General features: G+C 37.0%; 8 protein-coding genes across 8 annotated transcripts; 6 read left to right on the top strand and 2 right to left on the bottom strand.

Annotated features, from left to right (window-relative positions):
* Positions 1 to 1,580: 1,580 nt before the first annotated feature.
* LOC18025088 (zinc transporter 1) lies at positions 1,581 to 2,883 on the top strand. The gene is made up of 2 exons (XM_006407237.2): positions 1,581 to 2,351; positions 2,451 to 2,883. Exons 1-2 carry the CDS (start codon positions 1,593 to 1,595, stop codon positions 2,760 to 2,762), a joined length of 1,071 nt encoding a protein of 356 aa, XP_006407300.1. The 5' UTR covers positions 1,581 to 1,592; the 3' UTR covers positions 2,763 to 2,883.
* A 110-nt stretch (positions 2,884 to 2,993) lies between these two features.
* On the bottom strand, positions 2,994 to 5,360 carry LOC18025090 (ALA-interacting subunit 1). Its single transcript, XM_006407236.2, has 8 exons — positions 5,064 to 5,360; positions 4,662 to 4,720; positions 4,491 to 4,565; positions 4,284 to 4,397; positions 4,115 to 4,185; positions 3,709 to 4,006; positions 3,314 to 3,606; positions 2,994 to 3,197 (listed from the first exon to the last, which is right to left on the bottom strand). The coding sequence occupies exons 1-8, from the start codon at positions 5,140 to 5,142 to the stop codon at positions 3,143 to 3,145; spliced, it is 1,044 nt and encodes a 347-aa protein (XP_006407299.1). The 5' UTR covers positions 5,143 to 5,360; the 3' UTR covers positions 2,994 to 3,142.
* Positions 5,361 to 6,444: 1,084 nt separating this feature from the next.
* On the top strand, positions 6,445 to 8,024 carry LOC18025089 (myb family transcription factor PHL12). Its single transcript, XM_006407238.2, has 5 exons — positions 6,445 to 6,796; positions 6,911 to 6,987; positions 7,151 to 7,226; positions 7,332 to 7,401; positions 7,505 to 8,024. Exons 1-5 carry the CDS (start codon positions 6,655 to 6,657, stop codon positions 7,842 to 7,844), a joined length of 705 nt encoding a protein of 234 aa, XP_006407301.1. The 5' UTR covers positions 6,445 to 6,654; the 3' UTR covers positions 7,845 to 8,024.
* A 2,535-nt stretch (positions 8,025 to 10,559) lies between these two features.
* On the top strand, positions 10,560 to 11,575 carry LOC18025091 (myb-related protein 308). Its single transcript, XM_006407239.2, has 2 exons — positions 10,560 to 10,722; positions 10,828 to 11,575. Exons 1-2 carry the CDS (start codon positions 10,560 to 10,562, stop codon positions 11,547 to 11,549), a joined length of 885 nt encoding a protein of 294 aa, XP_006407302.1. The 3' UTR covers positions 11,550 to 11,575.
* Positions 11,576 to 14,248: 2,673 nt separating this feature from the next.
* LOC18024817 (DNA-3-methyladenine glycosylase 1) lies at positions 14,249 to 15,950 on the top strand. The gene is made up of 3 exons (XM_006407240.2): positions 14,249 to 14,772; positions 14,867 to 14,924; positions 15,257 to 15,950. The coding sequence occupies exons 1-3, from the start codon at positions 14,385 to 14,387 to the stop codon at positions 15,741 to 15,743; spliced, it is 933 nt and encodes a 310-aa protein (XP_006407303.1). The 5' UTR covers positions 14,249 to 14,384; the 3' UTR covers positions 15,744 to 15,950.
* An 825-nt stretch (positions 15,951 to 16,775) lies between these two features.
* Positions 16,776 to 18,799, bottom strand: LOC18024818 (aspartic proteinase NANA, chloroplast). The gene is made up of 2 exons (XM_006407241.2): positions 18,201 to 18,799; positions 16,776 to 17,674 (listed from the first exon to the last, which is right to left on the bottom strand). Exons 1-2 carry the CDS (start codon positions 18,710 to 18,712, stop codon positions 16,852 to 16,854), a joined length of 1,335 nt encoding a protein of 444 aa, XP_006407304.1. The 5' UTR covers positions 18,713 to 18,799; the 3' UTR covers positions 16,776 to 16,851.
* Positions 18,800 to 22,231: 3,432 nt separating this feature from the next.
* Positions 22,232 to 25,227, top strand: LOC18024819 (serine/threonine-protein kinase AGC1-5). Its single transcript, XM_006407242.2, has 4 exons — positions 22,232 to 22,515; positions 23,099 to 23,172; positions 23,251 to 24,169; positions 24,258 to 25,227. The coding sequence occupies exons 3-4, from the start codon at positions 23,301 to 23,303 to the stop codon at positions 25,126 to 25,128; spliced, it is 1,740 nt and encodes a 579-aa protein (XP_006407305.1). The 5' UTR covers positions 22,232 to 22,515; positions 23,099 to 23,172; positions 23,251 to 23,300; the 3' UTR covers positions 25,129 to 25,227.
* Positions 25,228 to 25,678: 451 nt separating this feature from the next.
* LOC18024820 (uncharacterized membrane protein YuiD) lies at positions 25,679 to 27,140 on the top strand. The gene is made up of 5 exons (XM_006407243.2): positions 25,679 to 25,973; positions 26,060 to 26,194; positions 26,284 to 26,321; positions 26,417 to 26,483; positions 26,755 to 27,140. Exons 1-5 carry the CDS (start codon positions 25,812 to 25,814, stop codon positions 26,989 to 26,991), a joined length of 639 nt encoding a protein of 212 aa, XP_006407306.1. The 5' UTR covers positions 25,679 to 25,811; the 3' UTR covers positions 26,992 to 27,140.
* Positions 27,141 to 27,195: the final 55 nt, after the last annotated feature.

A 27,195-nucleotide genomic window follows, 5' to 3' on the forward strand; every position in this document is an offset into this window, starting at 1 on the left:
ACTTATTTTGTTGTAAATTACACATTTGGTCTGTTTTTTTTTTTGAACAAGACACATTTGGTAAGTTATAGACAATATATAAACTATACTAAACAAAAAAGAGTCGATGGATAATGGAATACCACATGTGGTTGTGAATGAATCATTCAATTGCTAGGCGAAAAGATGGATGTCTTAAAGATCTCATGCAGGTGATGACATTGCTTCATTCCCAGCTTCAAACTTTGATTTGGACAATGGAATGTCTTTACGCGACACAATAGAATTTACTCTTTGGTTTAATTTAACGGGACTACTCCGACCTTATTACGAATGTATGGTCCAATTAAAGTTTAAGAAGCTCAAGATGATTACATGGAGTTCCTTTTGCATGCATTATAAAACTCTATTTTATGAATGTACTAATTTAGATCAGCTCCAAATATTTGTTCTAGACATATTGCTTCGAATGTAATCATTTCTTAGCTCCAAATAATACTTGTTCTAGACATATTGCTTTTTCTTATGTCATCTTCATCCCAAAAATGGTTTGCGTGTGATGCAAGAACACTCTTCGACTATCGAAATTTTAGTTGTTGTAAGAAAGAAATGTTGTTCTGCATGCTCTGTCTGATATATATTTTTCTAATCCAACAATCGTTTTCTCAACGTATTTATCTTACTATAATTCAGAATTCTTCAAGACTTCAAACCAAGATAGAAAAGGCCAAAATCATTAGGTTCAGGTAACCATCGCACTCAATTAATGGTGTGATAATGAAATCTGATTTCGACAAATGTGGCTTCACTGGGCCAACATTACCCACCCATCCCACCTTGTGAGGACGATGAGACCATCGTAAATTTTTTGAAGCCAAAAGTAAATGGAAATTTCAAATTAATATCACTCTTCTCACGGCTCACAGCTTAACATGACGACATTCTGTCTTCACATTTACTTTCTGGTTAAAAGTTCTCACATTTCAATTTTATATACATACATATATTTATTTAATTTTGCTTTTGATAAAGTGATCAAAAGAGATGTAGTACTAGTAACCATGATCATGACTACTTTCTAGCAAATTACTAGTAATGTTAATAAGACCGATCTCTGTGGTCTTCCCTTAGTTATCTATCTTTCAACTGTCGTTAATAGCTTTTGATTATTATATTTCAAGGAATGTATAAATAGATAAGTAATGATTAGAAGAGATCGAAAGGGCGTCTAATTTAAACCATCCATACACTACGATCTAAAGATGCTTGTAGAATTTCTTATACTAACCAATGAATTCTTTCGCCGCCTTTTTCCGCAAACAAGAAAGGAAAGGCCAATGCTTTTTGTGGTTCTCTCCTATACTAATTTCTCTTTGTTAACGACAATAAGAGTAATAAGAGAATTTGTTTGCTGGAGACTAACAGAGAGCTAGATGTGTATAGTTGGTCAACTCTACGTAATTTAGATTCTGCTATTAACATTTATGGACCACTCGCTTATAAAGTTAAAGGTTCTCTCTCGCTTTCTCGCTATAAAAAGCTTCCTTTACTTCCCCATAACTCTCCACACTTTACTTTCTTACAAATCAAGCACAACAACATATCTAAACCCCATGTCTGATCGTGGCTGTTTTTCCACAAATATGTTGAGAATTTATATAATATTCATGATATGTTTACATGTGTGTAGTGCCTCGAGTGATTGTACAAGCCACGACGATCAAGAAGCTGTTTCTCAAGACGAAGCAGAGAAAGCGACGAAGCTTAAGCTCGGTTCCATCGCTTTGCTCCTTGTGGCAGGAGGAGTAGGTGTGAGTCTACCGTTGGTCGGGAAGAAGATACCGGCGTTACAGCCTGAAAACGATATCTTCTTCATGGTGAAAGCTTTCGCAGCAGGAGTGATCCTCTGCACAGGATTCGTCCATATTCTACCAGACGCGTTCGAGAGATTAGGCTCACCTTGTCTCCAGAGCACAGCAGCCGGAAAATTCCCGTTCGCCGGTTTCGTGGCGATGTTGTCAGCGATGGGCACTCTTATGATCGACACTTTCGCGACGGGGTATTACAAAAGGCAACACTTTGGCAGTAACAATGGGAACAAGCAAGTAGTGAACGTGGTAGACGAAGAAGAGCATGCGGGTCATGTTCACGTCCACACGCATGCGAGTCACGGACACGCACATGGCTCTACCGAGTTGATCAGGAGACGGATCGTGTCACAAGTGCTGGAGATTGGGATAGTTGTGCATTCGGTTATAATAGGGATATCTCTTGGAGCTTCACAGAGCATAGAGACCATAAAGCCGCTCATGGCTGCTCTTTCTTTCCATCAGTTCTTTGAAGGTCTTGGCCTCGGTGGCTGCATCTCTCTCGTAAGTGTCTTGACTCCTCTTGCAGTCAACATATTGATATTTTGATATGAAATGTGTCTTGATCGAATTCTGACAGTGTTATGATGGATGTGTGTATAGGCAGAGTTGAAGTCGAAATCGACGGTGATAATGGCGACGTTTTTCTCGGTGACGGCACCGGTTGGGATAGGGATAGGGATGGGGATGTCGAGTGGTTTAGGATACAGGAAAGAGAGCAAAGAGGCACTAATGGTGGAAGGAATGTTGAACGCTGCATCAGCTGGGATTCTCATTTACATGTCACTCGTTGATCTTCTTGCTCCTGATTTCGTGAATCCAAGATTGCAATCCAATCTTTGGCTTCACTTGGCTGCTTTTCTCTCTCTCCTCCTCGGCGCTGCTTCAATGTCTCTCCTCGCCATTTGGGCATAGCCCCGTTGATTCTCTGCAGCTATTAACATACAAGCACAACAAAATGCCGCTCTTTTTTCCTCGAATCTGTGTAATGGTGTTTTCTAATCTCGGAATCAAATACTATTCTGTTTTGAACGTAATGACTGCTTTTTGATAGAGACAAGCAATAGTTAAGGGCAGAGAGAGGCCAGCTAATAAATCAGCAATGATTGATTCGAGGGAGTGTGCTTTTTTCGTAAAATAGAGAGGTAATGAAAATGATAGGAAGCATCATTCATTTCTATGTAATTGTCATATGTATTTCACATCTATAATACATATAACCACTTGCAGTTTGGGCTGAAATTACAATCATGGATAAAGAGATTTACATACGCAGATGATACATAGTCTTTTGTTTACCGACCTCCGGGAATTCTATTCCACGACAAGTAAGTAGGATCTCCAAGTCGCCTGCAAAAACCCCCCAAAACACCACATCAAACATCTACACTTTTGCTGTTATATTCTTAGAATAATACAATTTATAGCCAAGGATAGGACACATAGGACAATGTGTATATGTATACCTGGGTTTCACAAGATACATGATAGTAAATGCAAGTGCCAAGAAGAAACAGATTCCTCCAACTGTGAGGTAAGCAATGCCGAGGAAGTCGTTCTTTCCACCGAGCCAACTAGTTGTTGACAAAACAAGCTTCTTCTTCCCATTGAAACTGTATGTGTTGTAGTTGTTCTTCAGATTCACGCGTATGGTATCACCCTTATGCAGGTCAGTATCTATTATCTTCCCGTATAGTTTTCTAAACGTTGGCAAAGCTGCAGTCCTCATCCACACAATCAGATCCTCTTGCTCACTCAGCTGAAACACCATAAGAGACAGAAAGAAAGAGATTGCCAAAGTCAAGTATTTTTGCAGAGATATGACCGAGTCTGAGACTGTACCAAAGTATCAAGTGCTTACCGATTTATTTGGATCTAGTCTGCCACCACCGGTGAGATTGCCCATCTGAAAGTTCTTGGGATATACATTTTTCCCAAACTTGTGTTCCCTGTCACTATCCCACGCAATTCCGTCCTTGCGTACAGTTAAATTTTTGCTGTTTATTGATAAATCGTATGTGTCATTAAAAAGACTCCAAGCAATTAGACCACACGGCACAATCGGCTGCCCATTAACATCATCCTCAGGCTTGCATGCATCTATCTGATTCTCATTTTTCACACTTCTCAACTGCGAATCACTCCGGCTTTTCACATACCTGTAAAAAGTAAAATACCAATGCCAGAAAGAGATTTAAGGAATCTAATTCACGTCTGATTTTAGATGTGAGCACTTCACACAAGGTCTAGCAAGTTCTCAGCGATACCTGCGGTGATTCTGGTAGAAGTTCTCAAGCTGGTAATAAACGTAGATAGGCTTCTTCATTAGCTTATGAACCTGACAATATCAAACGGGAAAAGAGGAATTACACAAAGACATTCACAGGCTAACCAAGTCTCAAAGAACGAAACACTGATGTTGCATAGGAAACTTACTGTTATTGTCCGGTTACATGATTTATCTCCAGCTCCTTGAATGTATGCAACCTTGTTAGCCCTAGCAGGAGCCGGTATGCAATCATTATCATACCGATCAACGATCTCAACAACCTATACATAAGAGATGAATAAAATGTGAGATATGGAACCAATAGGCAAGATGAATATAAATGAAGAGCAATAAATTGGATCATCCTCACTTACATCCTGGGAAGCGAAAAGAGAAACAACTCCGAGAGGGATGAAGATAACACTAATAACCAAAAATGTCAAAATCACCTGCAAAAAGAGCCAAGGAATTTTGATACCGTTTCAAAGAAAAAATGGAGACTGAGAATAAAATTATGATATTAAAAGGAACATAAAGAAGCTTACCCAACCAGGCGTTAGAATTGGCTTACAAGCTGGAAGCTCCTGCTGTGTAAATTTTGAATCTGCAAATCAAATCATTAGTGAGGAGAATCACCTTTTAGCTAAAAGCATTCTCGATTCCTAGCTAAAAAACTTATACAATACAATTCTTTATACGAGAAAGTAAAAAAAAAAAACCCTAATAATAATTTTGGTGATCCCACTAGAGAGCTTGAGTCAATTCAAAGACACAGCTAAATATGAATCTAAATTTTTGCCCAACGAACTATGCATGATGACAAGGGCTTGTGTAAGAAGCAAGAAGCTGAAGAATGAATTCAGTGATCACAACAATGGATTGCAGATCAAATATGATTAGACCAAAGAGTCGAGGAGAACCGAAAGGAAGAGGGAGAAGAGAAATACACTTGGGTCGCTTGGAATTTCTCCGGGGGGCGGAAGAATCTGCCGATCCGGCGCTAGACGATGCCGTATTGGGAGCCATGGCTGAGAAAAAATGGAGATTTCGTCGTTGAGGAGAGGAATGGTGAACGGAAATATGGAGAGAAAAAAGGGAATAGAGAAAAGGAGAACGAGACTAGGAAGATGAAGGAAGAACACGGTCGTCGTAGTCGTCAATGGCGGCGACTAAAGACCCATTTTTACTGAATCTAGAAGAAGAGAATCACCCCAAATCGAAGTTTCGTCGAGAATGCCAATTGGTAAAGACGGTCCCTTTTCTTTTTGTTACTGCTTCTGTTCCATTTTCGGGATTTTTTTTTTTTTTTTTTAGTTTGGCTGCTTTTTTTTCGTTTAACCGAAATTAAATAGTATTGTTTTTTTACTTTGACAACTAAATATTAACAGTCCCTTTGTTTGTTTTGGTTTAACCTCCTGAAATCCAAGTATAAGACCACAAATACATGCCGTATTTGATTTTGTTCAAACATTATGAATTATAAAAAGAGAAAGGAAAAAAATATCTTCTCTATTGCTAAGTTATTTTAATGGAATGATGAGTAGAATATGCAAGAAAAGTAGAGTGGTTAGGAACAATGAAAAATCTATGCATTGCATATGTCATGGTAGGAGGAAGTAGGAACATTAAAAACAAAAAACGAAGAGGAAGTGAGGAACTGACCAAAGAAAAGGACACCTATGTAAGTTGGGCCTTATATATCTTTAGATTAGGCTTTAGTAGTTTATAAATGGGCCTCGTCCAATGTTTTGCATCGCTGAATGAAGTAAAGTCTACATTTTGGTTGAGTTGATGATAGTCATGAATGGTGGGTGGCTTTGATGTGAAAGGGAATAGATTCATCTATAGAGGAATAACAATAAGAAGAATCCATCAAATAAAGGCAAGAGGCCGCTTGAAAACTAAGCAACCAGAACAAATACTTTCTTCATTTTTTTCTTTCTTTTTTTGCCCAACCTGTCATCACTGCATGCATGATTCCTATAATCCTATTTGTTGCATACATACTTAATTGATGAGCTAAAGTTAAACATCAGCTTTGTTCCACTTGTCATTTTTATTCAAAGTACACTGCACACGAATCTTTTGATCATCGAGATTAAACAATTTTAATTAAAAATAAATAACATGCTTATGTTCCCTATTCCCACACGCATGTGCATGCATATATCTAACTGGAAGCTAGAGCATTTTGTTATCGTATGAATGTATAAGGTCAAACGCGTCAATACATTAAAAATAGAAGGACTTGGACATGCAAATTTGGATTTAATGGTATTTACTATTTAGACATGTGTGGATGCAAAATCGCCTGCATGGGTTACAACTTGAAAGTCTAAACCCTATTGCATATATAGTCTATAGATACGCCTCCCTGCCTTTAATTATTTACATCAAAGAAGTTATATCTGTCAATGCCACTCCATACTTAAAACTTTAAATAATTTGCAAGACGTCGTGTGTTCCTTTTTTCCATCTTTCATAAATACTAATATTCTCTCTGGTGTCATCATCGATAGGCATTTGTTTGTTGAGATCATGCAGCCGAGAGAGGAGAGGAGAGCTGAGTCACCATCATCAGGTCTCGTCCTCACCACCGATCCTAAGCCACGCCTCCGCTGGACCACAGAGCTTCATGAACGTTTTGTTGACGCCGTTACTCACCTTGGAGGCCCTGAAAGTACGTTTTTATTTCTATATCTCTTGAATTTATTGGTGCCCACATATATATTTACACTAATTACTTTATCGTAGCTAGCTATACATTAATTGTGATGTGTATATATATCAGCAGAGGCTACACCAAAGACGATAATGAGAGTGATGGGTGTGAAGGGTCTCACGCTTTATCATCTCAAGAGCCATCTCCAGGTCCTATATATTTTTATTTTTCCTCGGTTTATTCTTCCTCGGTTTACTGTTCTTTTATTTTTATTTTTTTCTCAGTTTCCTTTCTATTTTTGCCTTGGTTAGTTAGGATTTTAGAACATATAATACATTGGTAAATATATATGTGTGTTAATTTGAACTACAGAAGTTCAGGCTTGGAAAGCAGCCTCACAAGGAGCATAGTCAAAATCACTCTATTAACATTATGGACACTAATAGAGGTGCGGATAATTCATCAGCCTTCTTTATAATCAAATAATTGGTTAATTTGTGATTGCACCATGGATAGCTTATATATTATTTGGTAATCAACATCATGCATGCAGCTTCCATGCTGGATCTTCAAAGGAATGTTGTATTCACTACTCCGCACATCATTGGTCGCAATATGAAGGAGTATGTGTTTTCAATTCCTGCAGTCATAATATATATATATATATATTCATAAAAAAAATATTTTAATATAAATGGAAAATGATAATTGTGGATTGTGATGAAGGATGCCAATGGAAGTGCAAAGAAGGATAGAGGAAGAGGTGGAAGTAGAAAGGCAGGTGAATCAAAGGTTAGAAGCACAAGGGATATACATGGAGAGCATGTTAGAGAAAGCATGTGAGACCCAAGAAGCAAGCCTCACTAAAGACTACTCTACTCTCTTTTTCGACCGAACCACTATTAGTAACAACACATCATCCCTCCCAATCCCATGGTTCGAGGATCATTTTCCCTCATCTTCCTATATGGACTCCACATTGCATCTCCCTGACATCAATTCCAACTTCTCCCTCCAAGATTCTCGGAGTTCCATCACCAAGAACCGTACGGTTTGTCTCGGTTAGAGAAGACATATATAGGTCTAGCTATTTGACTCTTAATAGTCTAGTTTCTACTGCGCACTTGGTGTATAAATGCACAAATCTACATGTAATAAATTCTGGCAAATATGCAAATGAAGTAGATCTTCGTTGTGCACTCTATATAAAAATTTGATGATGTGAAATAGATGGTGAAGTAGGTTAGCTGCCTCATGAATTTTTCAATTCTTGTGTTTTATTATGTCTTTGTTTGCACTGAAATTTTAAGCATTTTGTCTCTGTAGTCATTTTTGTAGTAATTATCACTATCAGTATCACCACCCAAACGATACTCCAATCATAATCGCTGAGATATATATGGGCCAAGACTAAAACTAGAAATCCATTTCTAGGAATATGAAGTGGAAAGGTTAGTTTGGGCCTATGAGGTCCGACCATAAAAAGGTCAAATAATTTGACAAACAAAAGTCTGTAAAAGCCAGGTTCATATCGTAGTCTCAAGTCTGTCGGTTGACGAGTCAATGGAAGTCTTGTGGATCTGAAACGGTCAAAAAAAGGATGTTTTATATTTAATCTTCTGTAAGTAAGGAGACCTGTTTGGCTGTTACATAACTTATAGATAAGATTGAACGATGGAGTAAATGTGTTCTTTGTTTTCTCCAACACTTCACCGGATTTCAAATCTCTGTTATTATTCGTTGTTCCTTTTATGAAAAAAAAAAAAAACACAAAGTTAACGTAAATATATGTCTCGTTTTCTCATTCGGCTCCTAAGAATTTTTTTACTGTACATTTTTTTTTGTTAACTTGAAATGGTTCTTGAAATGGTTTCGTGATATAATTCACAAAAAAAAAAGCTACTCGACATAAAATAAACCCCAAAATCAGTAGATGGTTCTTAACAATGTTGCCTTTATTAATCTTAAAGCATCGATGTCTCAAGTTAATAACACTAGTTCGTCGAACTAAACATTTGGTACTAATTGAATAGGAAAAATCTTAAACCAGGAAAGACAAACACCCAGAAATGAGCTACGTATATATATAAAGAGCTTCATAGTTACTACTCCTACAACTAATTCACGTACGTGTCTTGGAAAGCAGACTCAGGAATCATGATTACGCATTTATTAATAAGAAAAATGAATTGTGTTACATCATTCTGAGTTCATAGTGTCAAATTAATACCAGAATTGCCCAACAAATTGCCTCTTCTTTCTTTAATTATAGATTTTCTTTAGACAATTAAAAGATTACCAAATGGTCTATTCCAGCAGTTTGCCCATGGTTAGGGTTTATCTAAGAAGAGTTTTTTTTTTGGAATTAATTAGAAGAAAGAAAGGCTGAAAGACAATAATACGTTTACAGTCATGGAAAACCAAAACGAATGTACAGTATATTTAAATATATGTAGCTTCATTATGACGAAGATTTAACATGATATGGTTATTAACAGCGACGGATAAATTAGTATTATTATGTTAATTAACCGCTTTCTCCCCATCCATTATATAGTTTATTATTACATTTAACTTGACGAATTCAAACTAACGATTGCGTTGTAGACCTGTACTAAGCTAGCTTGAGCCGTACGTGGCTTACTTAAGCGGAAATGTTATTTGGAAATAGCTCCAAATAACCGATCCAAATTATCGATTCATGCTCCAATTTTCTAGTAGTTATGATTAGGTCGGAAATTTTCGCAATCGTGCTCCCTACTTTACCTCTAATTTTTCACTAATTTGTTAGTAAATGAAACGTATTTACTGATAGTAATATATACCATTCCTCATTCCAATATTTAAGGTTCAAACACTACCAAAACTAACGCATTTGATAAAAGTCTCTCATGGTAACGATCACGAATCCAGCCTTTAAACCTAATGTTGTTGTTCATATCAATTTGGGTCAAAATCTAAACACGGGTTCTAAAGTTTTATCACCGCAAAGAAAGTTTGGTCTAGTGACGGTGGAAGATCGAATTCTTGTAGCTTTTTAATAAAAGGTTTGAAAAAAAAATGAAGAATTTTATTTTTAAATTATGATATTAAAATTAGAAAATGGATTTTAATAATCTTTTTGATCGTCTGTATAATGATACTCTACTGCATTCTATAATCTTTTGGGGGTTAATACTCTATTTGAGCATATGATATCATGAAAAGTGAAGGGATATATAACACTAATTATTAAAGTATAGGCGAGGCGACAATATGGGATTCTTTGCGTTTATGCGTATGTACATAATATTAATCAACTTGAAAGATCTCAATTCTATCCATTATAGCGTAATTAATGATCCGACAATAATAACTTGTGTCTCATTCTACAAATTTTCCTACCAGTGATCTGATGTATTTTGAAGTCTAGTAGACAACAATTAATTCCGTATAATTAAGTAAATAGTGTCCTAGTTAAAGAACATATAGGACTAAACCGTTTGCATTAGATTGCAATGATAATTACAGGCTCCATGCATGCAATGTGTACGGCAATATTCAGAAACACAAGTTAAATAGATACATTGATATATGATTTTGTCAAGGAAAGTGACGTGAACTAGTAATGTCTCTGAGGAGGCTTCCATTTGAAGACACACAGAGAAAAAGAGAACAACACAAGTTTGGTTAATCATATTAGATTAATTATGTAGAGAAATAGTACTGATGAGGAAAAATTAGTTAAATAGTAATTAACCCTGCTAATGTAAGAGACCTCTTGTATATATAAATTAGGAAGATGAAAGAGAAATGGGAAATGAAAAGAGATGAAATGGGACATCGATGTTGTGGGAAACACAAGGTGAAGAGAGGGCTTTGGTCTCCAGAGGAAGATGAAAAGCTTCTTCGTTATATCACCACTCATGGTCATCCAAGCTGGAGCTCCGTTCCCAAGCTTGCCGGTTTTCATATCATCTCTCTCTATCTATCTTTCTCTCTTTGACTATTTCACATTCATTAATCTTTCATATTGATAGATTAATGATAATTAATATGTATGTATATAGGGTTGCAAAGATGTGGGAAGAGTTGCAGATTAAGGTGGATAAATTACTTGAGGCCGGACTTGAAGAGAGGTTCGTTTAATGCGGAGGAAGAGCAGACTATCATCGATGTCCATCGTATTCTTGGTAACAAATGGGCTCAGATTGCTAAGCATCTGCCTGGACGCACTGATAACGAAGTCAAGAACTTTTGGAACTCATGCATTAAGAAGAAGCTTCTTTCTCAAGGCTTAGATCCTTCCACTCATAATCTTTTGCCTTCACACAAAAGATCTTCTTTTTCCAATAACAATAGTATCCCCAAGCCAAGCAAGACGAAAAATATCTTGAAGGACCCTACTCTCGACCAATCAGCCACTGCTTTCTCGATCACAAACATCAATCCTCCCACTTCCACTAAACCAAACAGACTTAAATCTCCTAACCGGACTCCAATCCCCTGTCAAACCAAGATATCTATCAATGATACCATGTCAAGTCTTTTAGATGATGATAATATGATTCCTAACTGGTCGGATGTTGATGGAATGGCGCCAATCCACGAAGCTCCGATGTTGTTGGGTGAGAAGGCAGTAGTAGGAGTTGATGATGATGATGATCTCAACATGGACATTTTGTTTAATACTCCTTCTTCTTCTAGTTTTGATCCCGATTTTGCTTCCATTTTCTCCTCTGCAATGTCCATCGATTTCAATCCCATGGATGATCTTGGCTGGACCTTTTAATTAGTTTACTCTTATAATATTTTCAATTCCACAAGTGTATATATGTTTATATGAATAATTTCCACCTGCTGTTTTTCACTAGTTTTTGTAAGCTGAGATTTTTCAATATCAGTGTATCATTTTTCCATTTATATTTCGTTTTCTTGTGATCATCATATAAATAAATGCATGCATGTGGGTAGACTTTGTTTGTAATTGTGCGCTTTAGCTATTTAATTATATTGGGCTTTAAATTTCAATTTCTTCTATTTATTTTAAGGCCCGTATAATAATGGGCCGAAGCAGATGGGCTGAGTAAGTTCCAATATGCCTAAAGGGAAACTGAGGTGTCAAATTCATACCATAAATAGTACTAGGAATTAATCCGTATAAATATTTTTTAAATTATCTTTAAATTTAATTTAATTTTTTTATTAAATTAAATTGGTGACAAAAATTTTTTACCAAAAAATATAAATAAATAAAATTGGTGACAATTAGATAACAATACCTATATAAATATCACACAACCGATATTTACTTGTATATATATTATTATGCAGTTTAATTATTAGTAGCTTTTTTAAATATGAAAGTGATATGATATTAATATATATATATATACTTATATACATACCAACATGGATTAAAATCTAATATATATATATATTCATAAAATAAAAATTTAATTGTGAATATTTTATTACAGATCAAACTATCATTTTTAGTTAATAACTTATATAATATGTGTTAACAATGATTATATATAGGATTGTCAAAATGGAAAAACCCGACTACTTAATATATTTCACAATTTACTAAACTATTTTTTGGCCAACCCGTTAAAAAAAATAATTTAAATTTTGAAAAAATAATTTTATTTTTTATATAAATAATTGAACTGATTTTAGAAAATGATACTAAATAATAATGAAAATACAAATGAAAAATATTGCAAAAGATTAAATTGATTTTTTTATATATATGGATTGATTATTTTTTAAAATAATAGAATATATTTTAATATTTTAATATTTTAATAAGTAAAGAAACTAAATATACTTTTGATTTATATCCATATATTTAATTGAGCTTTCTATATTTGTAAAGTTTGTTTAAGTAATATCTTCTAAGTAAAGGTTTATTTATGTAATATCTTATAAATAAATGTTTATTTATGTAAAATATTCTGTAATATTTTACAAATAAAGGTTCATTTATGAAATGTCTATTCAAATAATAATAAATAAATAAATAAATATATAAAATATATAATATATATAATATATATAGAGATGACCTAATAGACCTAATAGACCTAATCAATATCTTGCATTCGCTATGATATACAACATTCGATTCCCAAGTTGATTCATTTGTACGTGTTCTCTAATGATATTGAACGTGTGGATATAATTAAGCTAAATCATTTATATGAAACTTCGTGCGAAGCGCGAAGATAAAGAGGGAATGTGCCACACATCGCCAACATGCTCTCTCACCTGTAATTCACCACATTCTTCTAATTAATTCGTGGGCTTATATGCTTGTACATGAATTTTTCATAGGCGTTGACAAAGTCAATTGTGTTAATCGCAAGGAAGATTCGCAAATTGGCAATCAAAGTGTATTATCTTTGATTGGTATGAACAAAACGAAGGAAGCAACAAGAAGACGACACCGAGGCACAATAGATGAAGAATAAAGATATGTATTAAGTAGTGTTTGGTATTAACAAAATTGGCAGTATTAGTAATGAATAAATGGGATAAGTGTGGAACCACATGGTCTGTCTCTTACTCTCTTATCTTTTCCCCATCATCGTAAACACTTTAATTACTTGGGTTTTCTTCTTTTTGGAATTCATCCCAATTTCTCTTCTTCTTTTTTCCGTTCACTATTGTTATACTTTTTTATAAAATGTTACAAAATTGCGCATTCCACGAATACAAAACTGTACATGAACAGGTAGAAAGATCCGGTGCCAAACAATTGCAAAAATCCCACACTTGAAAAGTTGTTGAATAACGTTGTTGTCTTGTAAACTATTTATACAAAACTTGTTAATTGTATTTAGTAGTGGCAGCTTAATAGTAAAAGGATTTGGGGATAAAGTGTAAATTCCCACTATAACATTTTTTTTTGGGTCAAATTTTAACTATAACATTTAAATATACTATATCATCAGTTAAAATGTTAGTATGTTTTAGAACTATTAAAAATGTGGCGAGTGAGGACTAATTGTTAGTTACAAATTTACAGTTATTTTGGGAATAATTACTTGAGAGATTAGTCAGGTTTCGGTCCGGAAATGAGGGTTAAAAACAATACTTGACAATGGAAAATGAAAATTACGTGAATATTAGCGCTAGGTATGGGATTAAACGCGTGTGATAATAATCATGAGTAAAGGACAGAAGCCAAAAATAACACAGGAAAGAATATTGAAGTACCAATAGAAAAGTAAACAGAAATAGTTAGGGGAAGACTTAAAGGTCACATGGGAGTTGATTTGATGGCATCATTGCATCAAATCCTGCACATGCACTGCCTCTATTCTTTTCTATATTCCTCTTTTTTTGTTGGTTGCTTGTTGTTATTGATAACTGATTAATATCCACACGGTTTTAATTTTAGAATAATGTTCCACTCGGTAAGAATGTATACATATATAAATACCGTTACTTACAAACTACTTTTCAACTTCTGTATCTCTCACCCTAATTGTAATATATATAGACGTATACAATCACTTGTGTTCTCCATTTAATCACCACCATCATCTCAAGTCTCAACTCTTCTCTCTCAACAGCTTCTCATCATCCATATCATCGTATAACTTTTGATATAGAGAAAATGAGCAGAACGGAGACAATGGGTTTGACCAAAAGAGGAATGTTGCAGTCAAGTAGTTGCAATCGCCTTATGGACCGCTCTGAGTCCCTCAAGAGGGACAGCGTGATGAGCAATGGTGGTGCAGCCAAAGTGAAGGGAAGCTTAGAGCGCAAGAAATCAAAGAGTTTTAAGGAAGGAGAAAGCTATGCTTCTTGGCTCATAACGGAAGCTCCTGGGAGTATAGCCGCCGTGAGGAGGGAACAAGTGGCTGCACAACAAGCCCTAAGGAAATTAAAGATTGCTCATTACGGCAGATCCAAATCAACCCTAACTAATTTCAATTCCTCCAAAGTTGTCCCTCTTATTCATCCCCATCCTCAGAGATGCAGCTTCCTCACCCCTACTTCTGGTATACTACTCCTTTCCTTTCTGGTATAATATTCTTTATAAAATAAAAAATGAGTCTCTATTATAACATCTCATTTTCATGTCATTTTTTTCAGATCCTGTTCACGTTGCCTACCATGATGAAGAATGGGGAGTCCCTGTCCATGATGACAAGTGCGTGACATAATACCCTTTTTTGCAATTCTTAAATACTATATCGCTTTTTTCATATATAATTACCACAAAAAATCTGTAGTTGCAAAAAATACCACAAAATATTTAGGTTATAAAGTGATTCTAATATCTTAAGATAGAATCTTAAATGATTTAATTTGGTGACCTACTCAACTTTTAGGAACACACATCTTAAACCTTAACTCCTTGATATATATTTGAAACTAAAACTTACTTTACATGATTAGAGTATTATCTCTTTTTATCCCTATATATATCTAATATTTGAGTACATTATTTTGGTCAAATAAAACTAATGATCTTAATTTCAGGACGTTGTTCGAGCTGCTGACCCTCAGTGGCGCACAAGTAGGCTCCGATTGGAGTTCAACCTTGAGAAAACGTCATGACTTCAGGAAGGCGTTTATGGAGTTTGAGGCGGAAGCGGTTGCAAAACTTAGCGAGAAAGAGATGAATGCAATAAGCATCGAGCACAAGATAGAGATGAGCAAAGTGAGAGGTGTTGTAGAGAACGCTACAAAGATCGTAGAGATCAAGAAAGACTTCGGGTCACTAGAGAAGTACCTTTGGGGATTTGTGAACCACAAGCCCATCTCCACCAACTACAAGCTTGGCCACAAGATTCCGGTCAAGACATCGAAGTCAGAGAGCATCAGCAAAGACATGGTCCGTCGAGGCTTCCGATTCGTGGGTCCCACTGTGGTTCACTCCTTCATGCAAGCCGCTGGTCTTACCAATGACCACTTGCTCACTTGTTACCGTCACCTCCCTTGCACTCTCCTCACTACCAAACCGTAACTTTTGTTTTCCTTATTTCTTTACTTAATTGAAAGTGTGCGTTTTTTTATATATATAACTTTCGGGTGGTTTGTGTAGAACAAATGTAGGCGTTTAGTTTGTTTTTTCCTTTTCTTTTGTGAGAGGTTTTTAAAAATCACATGTATAAGGGTTTTTGATGTATGTGTGGTGTGACAAAATTGAATTAGTAATGGATTTTCATTTCAACTGATCCTGTATGACAATAAATGGGTGCATGGAAAAATTGAATATCATCTTTGGTTTTCATATGTTGTGTCTCTATGACTCTATCCAATCTTCTATTCATGATATTTATCTGTATTGTTTTTTTTTTTGAAAGTGTATTGAAAGAAGAGTATATATAAAGTGGTGATTGAGTTTCGTAGAAGCAAATAGCATGATGATGTAGCATGTGATGCTTCTCTGTCACCGATAATGATTGGATCATTTTAGTGGATGCCATGATGGGATTGGTCACTGCCCATTAGGTTGGGTCTTATATCTATTTTCTCCCCATCCCTAAAACTAATTTCTTTTCCAACTCTGCCTTTTTAATTCTTTTCCCAAGTTCCAACAACAACGCTCCTCCTTCATTCGCTGGTTAACTTTATAGCATCAAGGATATTATTATTTCAATTATTTACTACCCTTGGTAGGTTTTTCAAGGATGTGTTATTTTGGTATGAAACTGAGTACTCTACAAGTTTGTTAAATGTCATAAAAGTAAGAGGATGGAACAATATCAAATATGCTTTGAGAAGAGAGCACATGAGACCTAGTTGAAACAGCGATGCATCAGATTCCTACTTTCTTCAACACGTAAAACTGAAGCAGCGCCTTGTCAGAGTGTGAACTTTAAAGGCCCAAAGTTTTTTATAATTAAACACATTTAATCTGTTCTATCTACGGCCCATTTACCGGCCTAAAACGTGCATTAGGCCGAATAATGACGAATCTAGTAACGATCTCTAAGATGATGAACGAACAAAGGTGTATTAACAAGTGCAATATAATTTGCAATTTGGTAACAAACGTGTTTATTCATTCACTAACAATATATATTTGCCAATCAATAAAAGTAATAAACACAAGAGAAAAAGGACAAAAGCTAAAGACAGGTAGAAGGAGCAAAAGACAAAGTTGAGGCCACAAGATCAAACTCCCACAAATAATTCTGCTGCATTATGTTCCCAACGACGTTAGTCGCCGGCGATCCCGTCGACACAAACCCTAAACACCTGACTCCTTCCAGAGTATCTACTACGTAGCTTCTACGGTGCGGCTCGAACCGCGCACCGCCTTTGAAATGAAACGTTAGCTGCGGCAGCTTGCTCTCGTTGAACCCTGACGTGGTATCGAAACAATACTCTATCGGTACGCCTTCTGGTTTAACTCTCTTGAACCCAACAAGGTAACGCTCGAGCCCTGAGACCACGGCCTTGTACGCTGCATCAGCTAAAAACGTGAGGCTTGTTCCCGAGTCCAAGATGGTGCCACCACCGGCTGTTGCGTCCCATACTTGCGTGGGGATGTCGAGCATGTCGTCTCCAATGGAGATTCCAATGATGTTGATTGCGTAGAAAGGAGGGATGAGTTTGAGATCAAGCGGGGTGGTTCGTATAGAGGCTGCGGTTTTAGTAGTGGAGGAAGAAGAGCCGAAGGTGAGGTAGTTGGAGACGTTTTTGTTGGAGAGATGGTCAACGAGGCAGTATGAGAATTTGCCACCGAAGATGTTAGTGGCTTTGGATGTGAAGGAGTAATCACTCAAGGCTAAACCAAGCACACCATCGGCTCCACGGAAGCTGTCTCCACTGAAGGAGCTGCTGCAACCTATGAGGAGACCACGGAGTTTGGCTTTGCGACCGTTGGTGAGACCAACTGTGAATGTCTCCTTTGCGAACACGCCTTGTGCTGCTGACCCGTCCGCGTATCTGTAGGTTAATCATGTAGAAACAGAGTGATTAAGAAGTTTGCATAATTAGGCTAATTGTAATGATAAGAGAGGATGAATTTATGTATGCTTTCTTAAGATGGCAAACCTAACTCACAAGTCACAATAAGTGACATTTATGTAATGTGAAGAATTGTAGCTCAACTCACATTTAATTTTCACATCTCCTTACATACACACTTGCATCTAAAATCATCTTATGGATTGGCTCTTCCAACTTCTCTAAAATAGTTTGGGAGAGAAGAGACAATGATATGGTGACAAGACACAGAGGTCCCTCATTACTCTCATTCATTGATGACCACCCAAAACTTAAATTTCCTCTTAATATCTTCCTCTCAAAAAAACAACACACACAGTTCCTTAAAAGGAGTGTACAAAATTGTTCTCTGTAATCATAATGTCTGTAAATCCGGAACCAAAGTGCAACCATTATCCATATAATCAAACTCCTTAGTAAGACTCTCCAAAATGCAATCGATTAAAAGGAGTTTTCAAGTAGAAACCTGTAATCGTAGGAGCAAGGAGTAGAAGGGGTAGGGCAATTAGAGAGTGAGAAGAGATTCATCAAATCAACTTTACAAGTCTGAGTCAAGCAACCAACTTTTCTGAAACTCGACGATTCCTCTGCTCTAAACACTCGACGATTCTCTTTGCCTTTGCCATGGAACCTGCAATTCACCCACGTCAGCTCGCTCCCTGTGTCAACCACCACCCTGAACCTCTTCGCCGGCGTTCCAACCCTAACCTCCGCGAAATACTGCGCCGCTCCGTAGTCAAACCCCGATCCCAACGCCATTTTAGCTCCTCCGCCTCCTCCTTTTATTTTCCGTTTCTGAGAAATCAGGCTGTGACGCTTCTGGTCCTCGCCGATAATGTCCTCGATGCGACGGAAAGCCGTCGGCCAGAGAGTGTCCCGGTGCGCCATTTCGAGCCGAACCACCGTATCTTCCGTTGAATCTGCGGCGGCGATTAGGAGCATCGTGAGGAGACACAAGAGCGCTCTGTTTCTCTTCATTTTCGTCCTCTTCTTATTTTTGCCCCTTTTGGATTCTATTTCTAAATCACAGTATTTATATCACATTGATGACTCCCCCCTTTCTCTCTCTCTTCCTTTTTTTTAATCATATATAGATCTTGATTGTAGTTTTTAGATTGCTTTTTTGGTTTTAGTTTTTCTTTGAAGAATCCATCTTTTTATCCATTTTTGCGATGAAAAACCAAAATAAAAGACCTATTGTTTGGGTTTCTTATAAAATAAGCTACCTACATTTTATTTGCAGTTATTGTTATTAATATCCAAAATCCAAAAAGTCGAAGACTAAAGTCCAATTAATCGAAACCAAAAACAATTTAAACAATGCAAACATTCAGCCTTAATTAATGTTAAAAAAAATCTCTTTAGGAAATGTCACATGTCCACGTACCAGCTTTACGGCGACTATTCATAACGCCTATACGCCTAAACGGAAACAACCTTTAATTGTTCTTTTAACACCTTTATATTTTGAGCGAACCAATAATCTCGGCTAATTTCACTTATCGATTTCTTTTATTTTTCTTGTCTTTAATTTAATGACTCGTATTCTACGATAAAAATACAAAAGTCAAAATTTCAAAAATTTAGCTAATGGTCAACGATGACAGCTATACTGAGACCTGTCCTAAATTATACAGTTTACTCACTTACTTTACGCACAATTATTAACGAATCCTCCGATATTGTATGTTACAATATCCAAGTTGAAATTACATCTATACAATGGTAGTTATTGGTTTATCGGTTAAAGGTGAATGCAGCTACATTTACATTTTAATGAGTGTTTGAATAGAGATATTTTTTTTTAGTCGTAAGTTGTAACCAATGTGTGAATATAAAAGGTTTGAACTAGTGGTCTTGAGTTCACAGGGCTGAAACTGAAGGTAACAATTCAAAGGGAATTAAGGGTAACACTAACCACACAAAAATCGTTTTTGATATGATTGGCCAAATGTGGTAGGTATATGAAATATTAGTATGGAATATGGATGGATCAGACGTGAGGAGAAGAGGCGCAGAGAGTCAAAGTCACAATGGCAATTGAGAGGAAGATATACAGCTGTCACATTGTCACTGGCTGGCTGTTGCACCCTTGGCTTTTTCTAGAAATCTACAAATTTTTATTCGTCGGCTCAAATTTTTAAACTAAAAAACTGTATTAGAAGACAGAGAGAGACACAATACATGACGAACATATAGTCTTGGATTATCCAAATCAAGAGAGATTTTAGCGTGTACACTGTGATGCGTTGAACTCCAATCCAAGCCACACTGTCCCCTGTCCCTTTTTTTTTGTTTGTTTCTGCAGTGATATATTATTTGATATTTGTTCATCAAATTGTATCATAATTATAATCCCATCATATTGTGTACGTAACCGATTAATAATATCATCTCCCATCACTACTATGCATGTGTGTAAAGATAAAACTACAGTGATATACTGATATTTAATTTATTTGTTACTTTATTCATAGGTTTCACCGAACTTCTTAATTAAGACTATGAAAGTCCTAAAAGTGATTAGATAGTAAAAAACCCTAACTGCTCGGAAAAATATGTAACGAACGACAAAGACAGTGGAGGAAAGGAGAATAATTCAAACTGCCAGTTTGCACCTAATAATTATATAATTATAATACGACAAAAACAAAAATTATAACAACCCTAAGGACTTCATGCACGGCCTTACACTGCTACTTGCATTATCTTAATTCATGATATTACAATTGCAGGGAAAAAAAATACATATGTATATGTGTATACATATAGAAATTAGCATGGTCTACCCAACCCCTAGGCTATTCTTTTACCAGTGTAATTTATGCACTTTTAATAAGTTACAGCAATATGTTCGATAAGTTATATGCATGGCAGCGTTCAACTATTCTTTTTTTTTTTCATTTGTCATAATAACTCGACATTGTTGATTAATACAGGGAGACATTACTGGCTTGAAATTTTGTATTGAGTTTTATATTTGCTTTATAAATCACGGGTCTGTTCGGTGATTTAACCCTTTAATATGTGTAGCATATAGTCAAATAGATAACACTTACAAGTAACAAGAACGCGGTTAACCTCTTAGACTTTTATTATGGTAAAACTTATGATTTATCCATGATAAAACTTTATATACATGCATCTTTATAAGTTGAAGGGTCGTTTATATAAGCTGTTGACTATAGTCGAGGGAAACTATTTTAATCTTATTGTTATTAATTATGAGAATTGAGATGGCCAAATGCATTGAGAAGATGATGTAGGATTAAAGGCGGCAAAGGCCGGGTATAAATTCTCTGCCGCAAGTATAGAAAAGCGACTTACCCTAATTGATAATTACAAACAAGTAGCCACATGACGATATTTTATTTGGTCGGTAGTCATTAATTACCATTTCAGGGGGGTTTTAATATGATAAACGTGAAAATGAATAGGCGACGAGCAAAATACAAAACAAACAAATCAGAACTAGAGATGTTGCAATGGGACAAGCGGTTTCCACTCTATTCGTATTGAACTCAAACCTGATCTTGTATGATCTTTATTTGCTAATCTAACGGAACAATCTTTTTTAAAACGATTTGAATTGACTCGCGAACTTACGATCTACATCTTTTCTCACATCCCTTCGGACCAGCTGCTAAAATCGATGTTGCGAATTGTTATTGAACCAATCAGTAGTTAATATGTTACCGCAACAAACTATAACTAGAATTTTTGTTTTTATCTTTTTACGACATCTAGTAATTTTGCTACTTAAAAAACTTCTACAAAATTAAATCAATAAGAAAGAAAAGATATGTTCTAGCATTCGTATACATGAAAAAAACACACTTGTGATCACTGTCATATACAGTATATATATACTTTGTTAGACTAATTAATATTTCAGTCGTTTTTAGAGGGGCGCATTTTAGTTTATGTGTGTGTGGACTGTTGGACGCACGTCATAAGAAGAATGACCGTATTTTGATACTCACTAGACCCTTAATTTGTTAATTACGTACAAAGAGTGTACATATAAACGTATGGTACAAGGAATATGGAAGATATGGTGTGTAATGCTATTATGACATCATCTATGCCCCGCCATTTGCTTGATTTCCGGATCATCTTTCTCATAATTGATTCTTCTTTATTTTTTTGTATTTATCTTTTTGACCTATTCCCAAACACAATTCATATATCTCCAATCCTTCTACTCATCAATTACCTTCTACTTAATCAGTTACCTTCTTTTCCTTCCTCTGTCACTAGGTTTTCAAGTTTTTTTTTTTCCTTTTGTTATTTTTATGTCAATGACATTTTTAAAGAGAAAACAACTAAAATACTGTAGTCTGTAACTTCCTAAAAAAAAAACTATGCATATTCATGTATGTAGCTTAATATTGTCAATGATATTAGAATGGGCCTAAATGGGCTAAACTAAATAAGCCCATGACGTTGATATAGTCAAAATTCATAAAGTAAGCGGTCAAACTCAATACGATATGTTCGAATTTCTCCGGTCGGTCTCTCTCTCTCTCCCGTGGTTCTCGGTTGCTCCGTTAATGGAATCAGAATCGGAGGAGAAGCGCAAATACTCCGCAACTTCTTGTACGAACTCATGGCTTTTTATTCGAAAATCGTTTCAGCGGCTCAACAAGACTTGGACGCCGTCGAGAAAAAACATGTATTGCCATTGGGACATTATATTTTCTCCGTTGTTCAGAGAGAGAGAGAGACCAAGAGGACATACATAGGTGAAGCAGAAGCTGAGGAGAATGTTTGATGACCAGGTTAGCTAGCTTACTGTTGGAAAATCTCTGAGTTTTTTTTTTTATTGTAACTATCTCTTGTTGTTAACAATGTCTGCATTTGTTGACATATGTGTCTGTCAATGAACCAATTTAGGTAATAAGAAATGGTTATAATTTAGACAACAAAAATGAGGGAAGAGAGAGAGGGAGAGGAATAAACGGCAATTTATGCGTTGAGGGATGAGAGGCTAAGAACATTTCCCTCTCTCCATCTCTTTTGCATCTCCTCAAGTCTCCTCCTTTCAAATTTGTCTCTCTCTCTGCTTTCCAGGTTTAGATACTATTAACGGGATAAACCACGTTTACAAAGACAAGGGCAATTAAAGTCCCCTTCTTTCATTTGTGGATTTGAATCTTGGAACATATTAACCTTTTTTTTGTTTAAGAGTTTGAGACTCTTATTCTGGGAACTACATTTATGTCACGGGCATTTAAACATGGTCCGTGTTCTTGATTTCATGAAACCAGTTCTAAGTTTTTCACTTTTTTGTGTGTGTTTATATATTTGTTTCTCTGACGCTTTACAGTCTCTCTTTTTTTTTTGTTGGGTTTCTGGCGGCAGTTTCTTCAGTTTGACATGGTTTAATTCTCCTCAACTTGTCCTTATAAATCAGCAAGGAAGCGTGATCATCTCAGGTAAAAGGGGACTTTTATGTAGCATTTTTTGTGTGTCTTTGAGCAAGCATCTTAATGTGAATGCCATTGATGCCGCAGGTGAGCTCTACTTCATTACCTAAGAATCATTAAATCGACCTGGAGACAAAATGGACTTGGCTCCTAAAAAGAACACAGCTAATGTCACATCCAAGGAGATAGACCCAATCGTAAAATCCAAGTCCCCTCGCGCAAACCATATACAAGTCACTCCATTCTCCCTCAAGCTAGGAGACAATGTTCCCAGGAACCCTCATTTCGATCCCAAGAAGATGGATCCTCTCGTCAGACATCAACCGTCAAAGTCTCCGACCGCAACTAAAGGAACCAACGAGGCTGATTTAAAGCACAACACATATTCCAGCGATGGTGATAGCTTAGCAATGAAGAAAAATGCTCCTAACAAAAATCTTCATTATGATCCCAAGAAGATTGTTCCTGTAACCACACCTGAAGTACACTCCCCAAACGCCACCAGAGCTCTTCACCAACACAGGACAAAGTCCCCAGACAACAAGAAAGCCCCTAGACATAACGCGGAATATGCCTACGGTGATAACATGGTGGGACCATCAGCTACACCTTTCAAGCCTCACACGGGAGGGGACGTGAGGTGGGACGCCATTAACTCAGTCGCTTCAAGAGGCCCTCAAATAGGCCTTGACAACTTCAGGCTTCTAAAACGTCTTGGTTACGGAGACATAGGCAGCGTCTATCTCGCTGACCTGCGAGGGACTAATGCTGTTTTCGCGATGAAGGTGATGGATAAGGCCTCGTTGGCCAGCAGGAACAAGTTACTGAGGGCTCAGACCGAAAGAGAGATTCTTTCCTTACTTGATCATCCCTTCTTGCCTACGCTCTATTCTTACTTTGAGACCGAGAAGTTTTACTGTCTGGTCATGGAGTTCTGCAGCGGCGGAAATCTCCATTCTCTCAGACAGAAGCAGCCCAACAGGCGTTTCACAGAAGAGGCCGCGAGGTGAGAGAGAGAAAAACCTCGTTTTGGAGCTTGGAGAGCTTACTTATTATATATATCCTTTTCTCTGATGAGTTTGTTTTGTTGATAGGTTCTACGCGTCCGAAGTGTTGTTGGCGTTGGAGTATCTACACATGTTGGGGATTGTGTACAGAGACTTGAAGCCAGAGAACATCCTTGTTCGAGACGAAGGCCACATAATGCTCTCTGATTTCGACCTCTCCCTCCGTTGCTCCTTTAATCCAACACTCGTCAAGTCCTCCTCAGTCTGCAGCGGAGGAGGTGCTATCCTCAACGAGGAGTTTGCCGTCAATGGCTGCATGCATCCCTCGGCCTTTCTCCCTCGTCTCCTCCCTTCCAAGAAAACCAGGAAAGCCAAATCTGACTCAGGCCTAGGCGGCCTCTCCATGCCAGAGCTCATGGCAGAGCCAACGGATGTGCGGTCAATGTCCTTTGTAGGCACACACGAGTACCTGGCTCCAGAGATCATACGTGGAGAGGGACACGGCAGTGCTGTGGACTGGTGGACGTTTGGGATCTTCCTCTATGAGCTCCTCCATGGGACAACGCCGTTCAAGGGTAAAGAAAACAGAGCCACGCTGCACAACGTGGTTGGTCAGCCGCTAAAGTTTCCGGATAGCCCTCATGTGAGCTCGGCGGCGCGTGATCTCATCCGTGGACTTCTTGTGAAGGATCCTCACAGAAGGATCGCTTACACGCGTGGAGCCACGGAGATAAAGCAACATCCTTTCTTTGAAGGGGTGAATTGGGCTCTGGTGCGTAGTGCTTCCCCGCCTCACATTCCTGACCCTGTAGACTTGGGACCGTCCAATGCTGCGAGAGGGAAGGCCAAGGGTGGTCATGTTGTTGGTGATCACTGTAACTCTGTTAAGCCGGCTCAGGTCACTTGTGCTACTGGTCCTACTGATGATACGGCTTATATAGATTTTGAGTATTTTTAGAATAATACAGTATTTGCTCCATGCTGAGATATTCTCTAAATTTTTTTTTGTTCATATTCTTAATTTTTTGACGAATACAGATTGTGATTTATCAAGAGGAAAATTGACTTTATTTTTGTTCCCCAAAAAAAGTGACCTCATATGATGATGACTGAAGCTAGAATTGGAAGCTCTAGAGATTGACAAAGTTTAGAGCTTAAACGGAAATTGAAAGGAACATGTGAACCTCTCGTTTAATTCAAATCTCTGCAAATCTCATGTTTAAAGTGTGAGTTTTTTTGTTCATTATTTTAACTAACAGTATCCGAGATCTGTCACAAAAATGCTTTCATCAACCTCTCGTTTAATTCAAAAAAAAAAAAAGAGAATAAAATGCTTTCATTAACCAAATGCTTTAATTGTTGATTGAATTATTTTAAGTAAAATTCCAAAGTTAAGAGTTTAACATCATCAGTTAAGAGTTTTTCAAGAAAAGGTTAAAGCTGCTTTTACGTACGGAAACATTCTGTAATTGAGATACACAAAACATGTCCGAATGATTCTTCGAGTCAATTAAAATGTCCCAAGAGACAACACTCTTGTCAACATAACAGAGCCATTAGTTCCAAATTTCTCGCTGCCCCTTTCTTATCATTATCATCCACCCAAAAAAAACCCATCAAGTTCCTTCCTTTGCAAAGGAGATGTTTAAGCAGTGGCTTGTGCCTCATAACGCCAATGCTCTCTATTTCTCTGTCTCCAACCCCAAATTCAATCTTCTAAGCTCCTCAAAGAAGCCAAATCGTCTCACGTCCTGCGTTCTCAATGTTGGATTCCAAGATATCGCCGAAGTCATCCACAACAAGGTTTCGCCTTTTCTCTTCTTTCTTTTCCCTTTTTGTTTTTGCGGCTATGGATCGTCACTGACGCTTTTGATTTTACCGGCTTGAAGGTTCTCATAGCTGCTGGGGTTTCCGGAGCGATTGGCCAGCTCTCAAAACCCTTCACTTCTGTTGTTTTTTATGGGAAAAAATTGGACTTTAGAGCTGCTTTTCAAGCTGGAGGTTTTCCTTCTACGCATTCATCTGTAAGCTTCTCTTTCTTTCACGTTTTCCTCTGATAGATTGTGTTTGGCTACTACTCTGACATTTTTTGGCGGATTCATGAGGAATCTAGTCTGTAGTGGCTGCAGCAACTGCAATTGCTTTTGAAAGGTGCTTTAGCTTGAACCTTTCTTTTCTAAATTCCTCACCAATATATTCACCCTTATGCATACTTCCTGAGTATACTTTACATGGTTTGGCTCCAGGGGATTTGCTGACTCCATTTTTGGCTTGACTGTGGTTTATGCCGCCCTTATCATGTACGATGCCCAGGTAATTTGCCCTTCTTGCCAAAATTCGAACTTGCCTTCTCGTGCTTGCCTTTTGCATTGTAACAAGTAGGATGTAGAAGGCATCGGTAAATAGTCTTAGAGAAACGCTTTTGACTTGGTTTTGAAGTGAAGTTTCAGCATACCTCTTTAGTATCAATAGATATTTGAGTGTTGAAAATTCTTTTTGCATTATTTCTGATTTTTTATTTTTGAGTCATTGCTTAATGGTATCTTGTCTTATACATCTCATGGATTCTTTTACCATTGCGCAGGGAGTGAGAAGAGAAGCTGGAAAACATGCGAGAGTGTTGAACAAACTAACAGTTAATGCTCGGAAAGTTGAAGAGATGAGTTTAAAGAGGAACAAAGGTAAGGCTTTGCAATCAGACGAGATCAGTGAGGAAGTGTCTCTTCCATTGAAAGAATCAATTGGACATACCGAAGTTGAAGTCATAGCAGGAGCTTTATTCGGTTTCTTTGTTAGCTTCGGCGTTTCTTCCCTCATGTAAATTAAAAGAAGCTCTCAGCTTCATTACCTATATATATGCGTGTTTGTGAGTTGATAAGAAAGAGAATTTGATATTGTGAAAATGCAAATTAAGAGAAACAGTGGAAAAATGTCAAATCAGTTTAATGGATCTGAGAATGTTCTGTTTTTGTTAGAAGGTCCTGAATAAAAAAAGCTCTGAACTTCATAACCTATACATACATAT

The sequence above is a fragment of the Eutrema salsugineum genome, unplaced genomic scaffold, assembly GCF_000478725.1.
Source record: "Eutrema salsugineum unplaced genomic scaffold, Eutsalg1_0 scaffold_13, whole genome shotgun sequence".
NCBI lineage: Eukaryota > Viridiplantae > Streptophyta > Magnoliopsida > Brassicales > Brassicaceae > Eutrema > Eutrema salsugineum.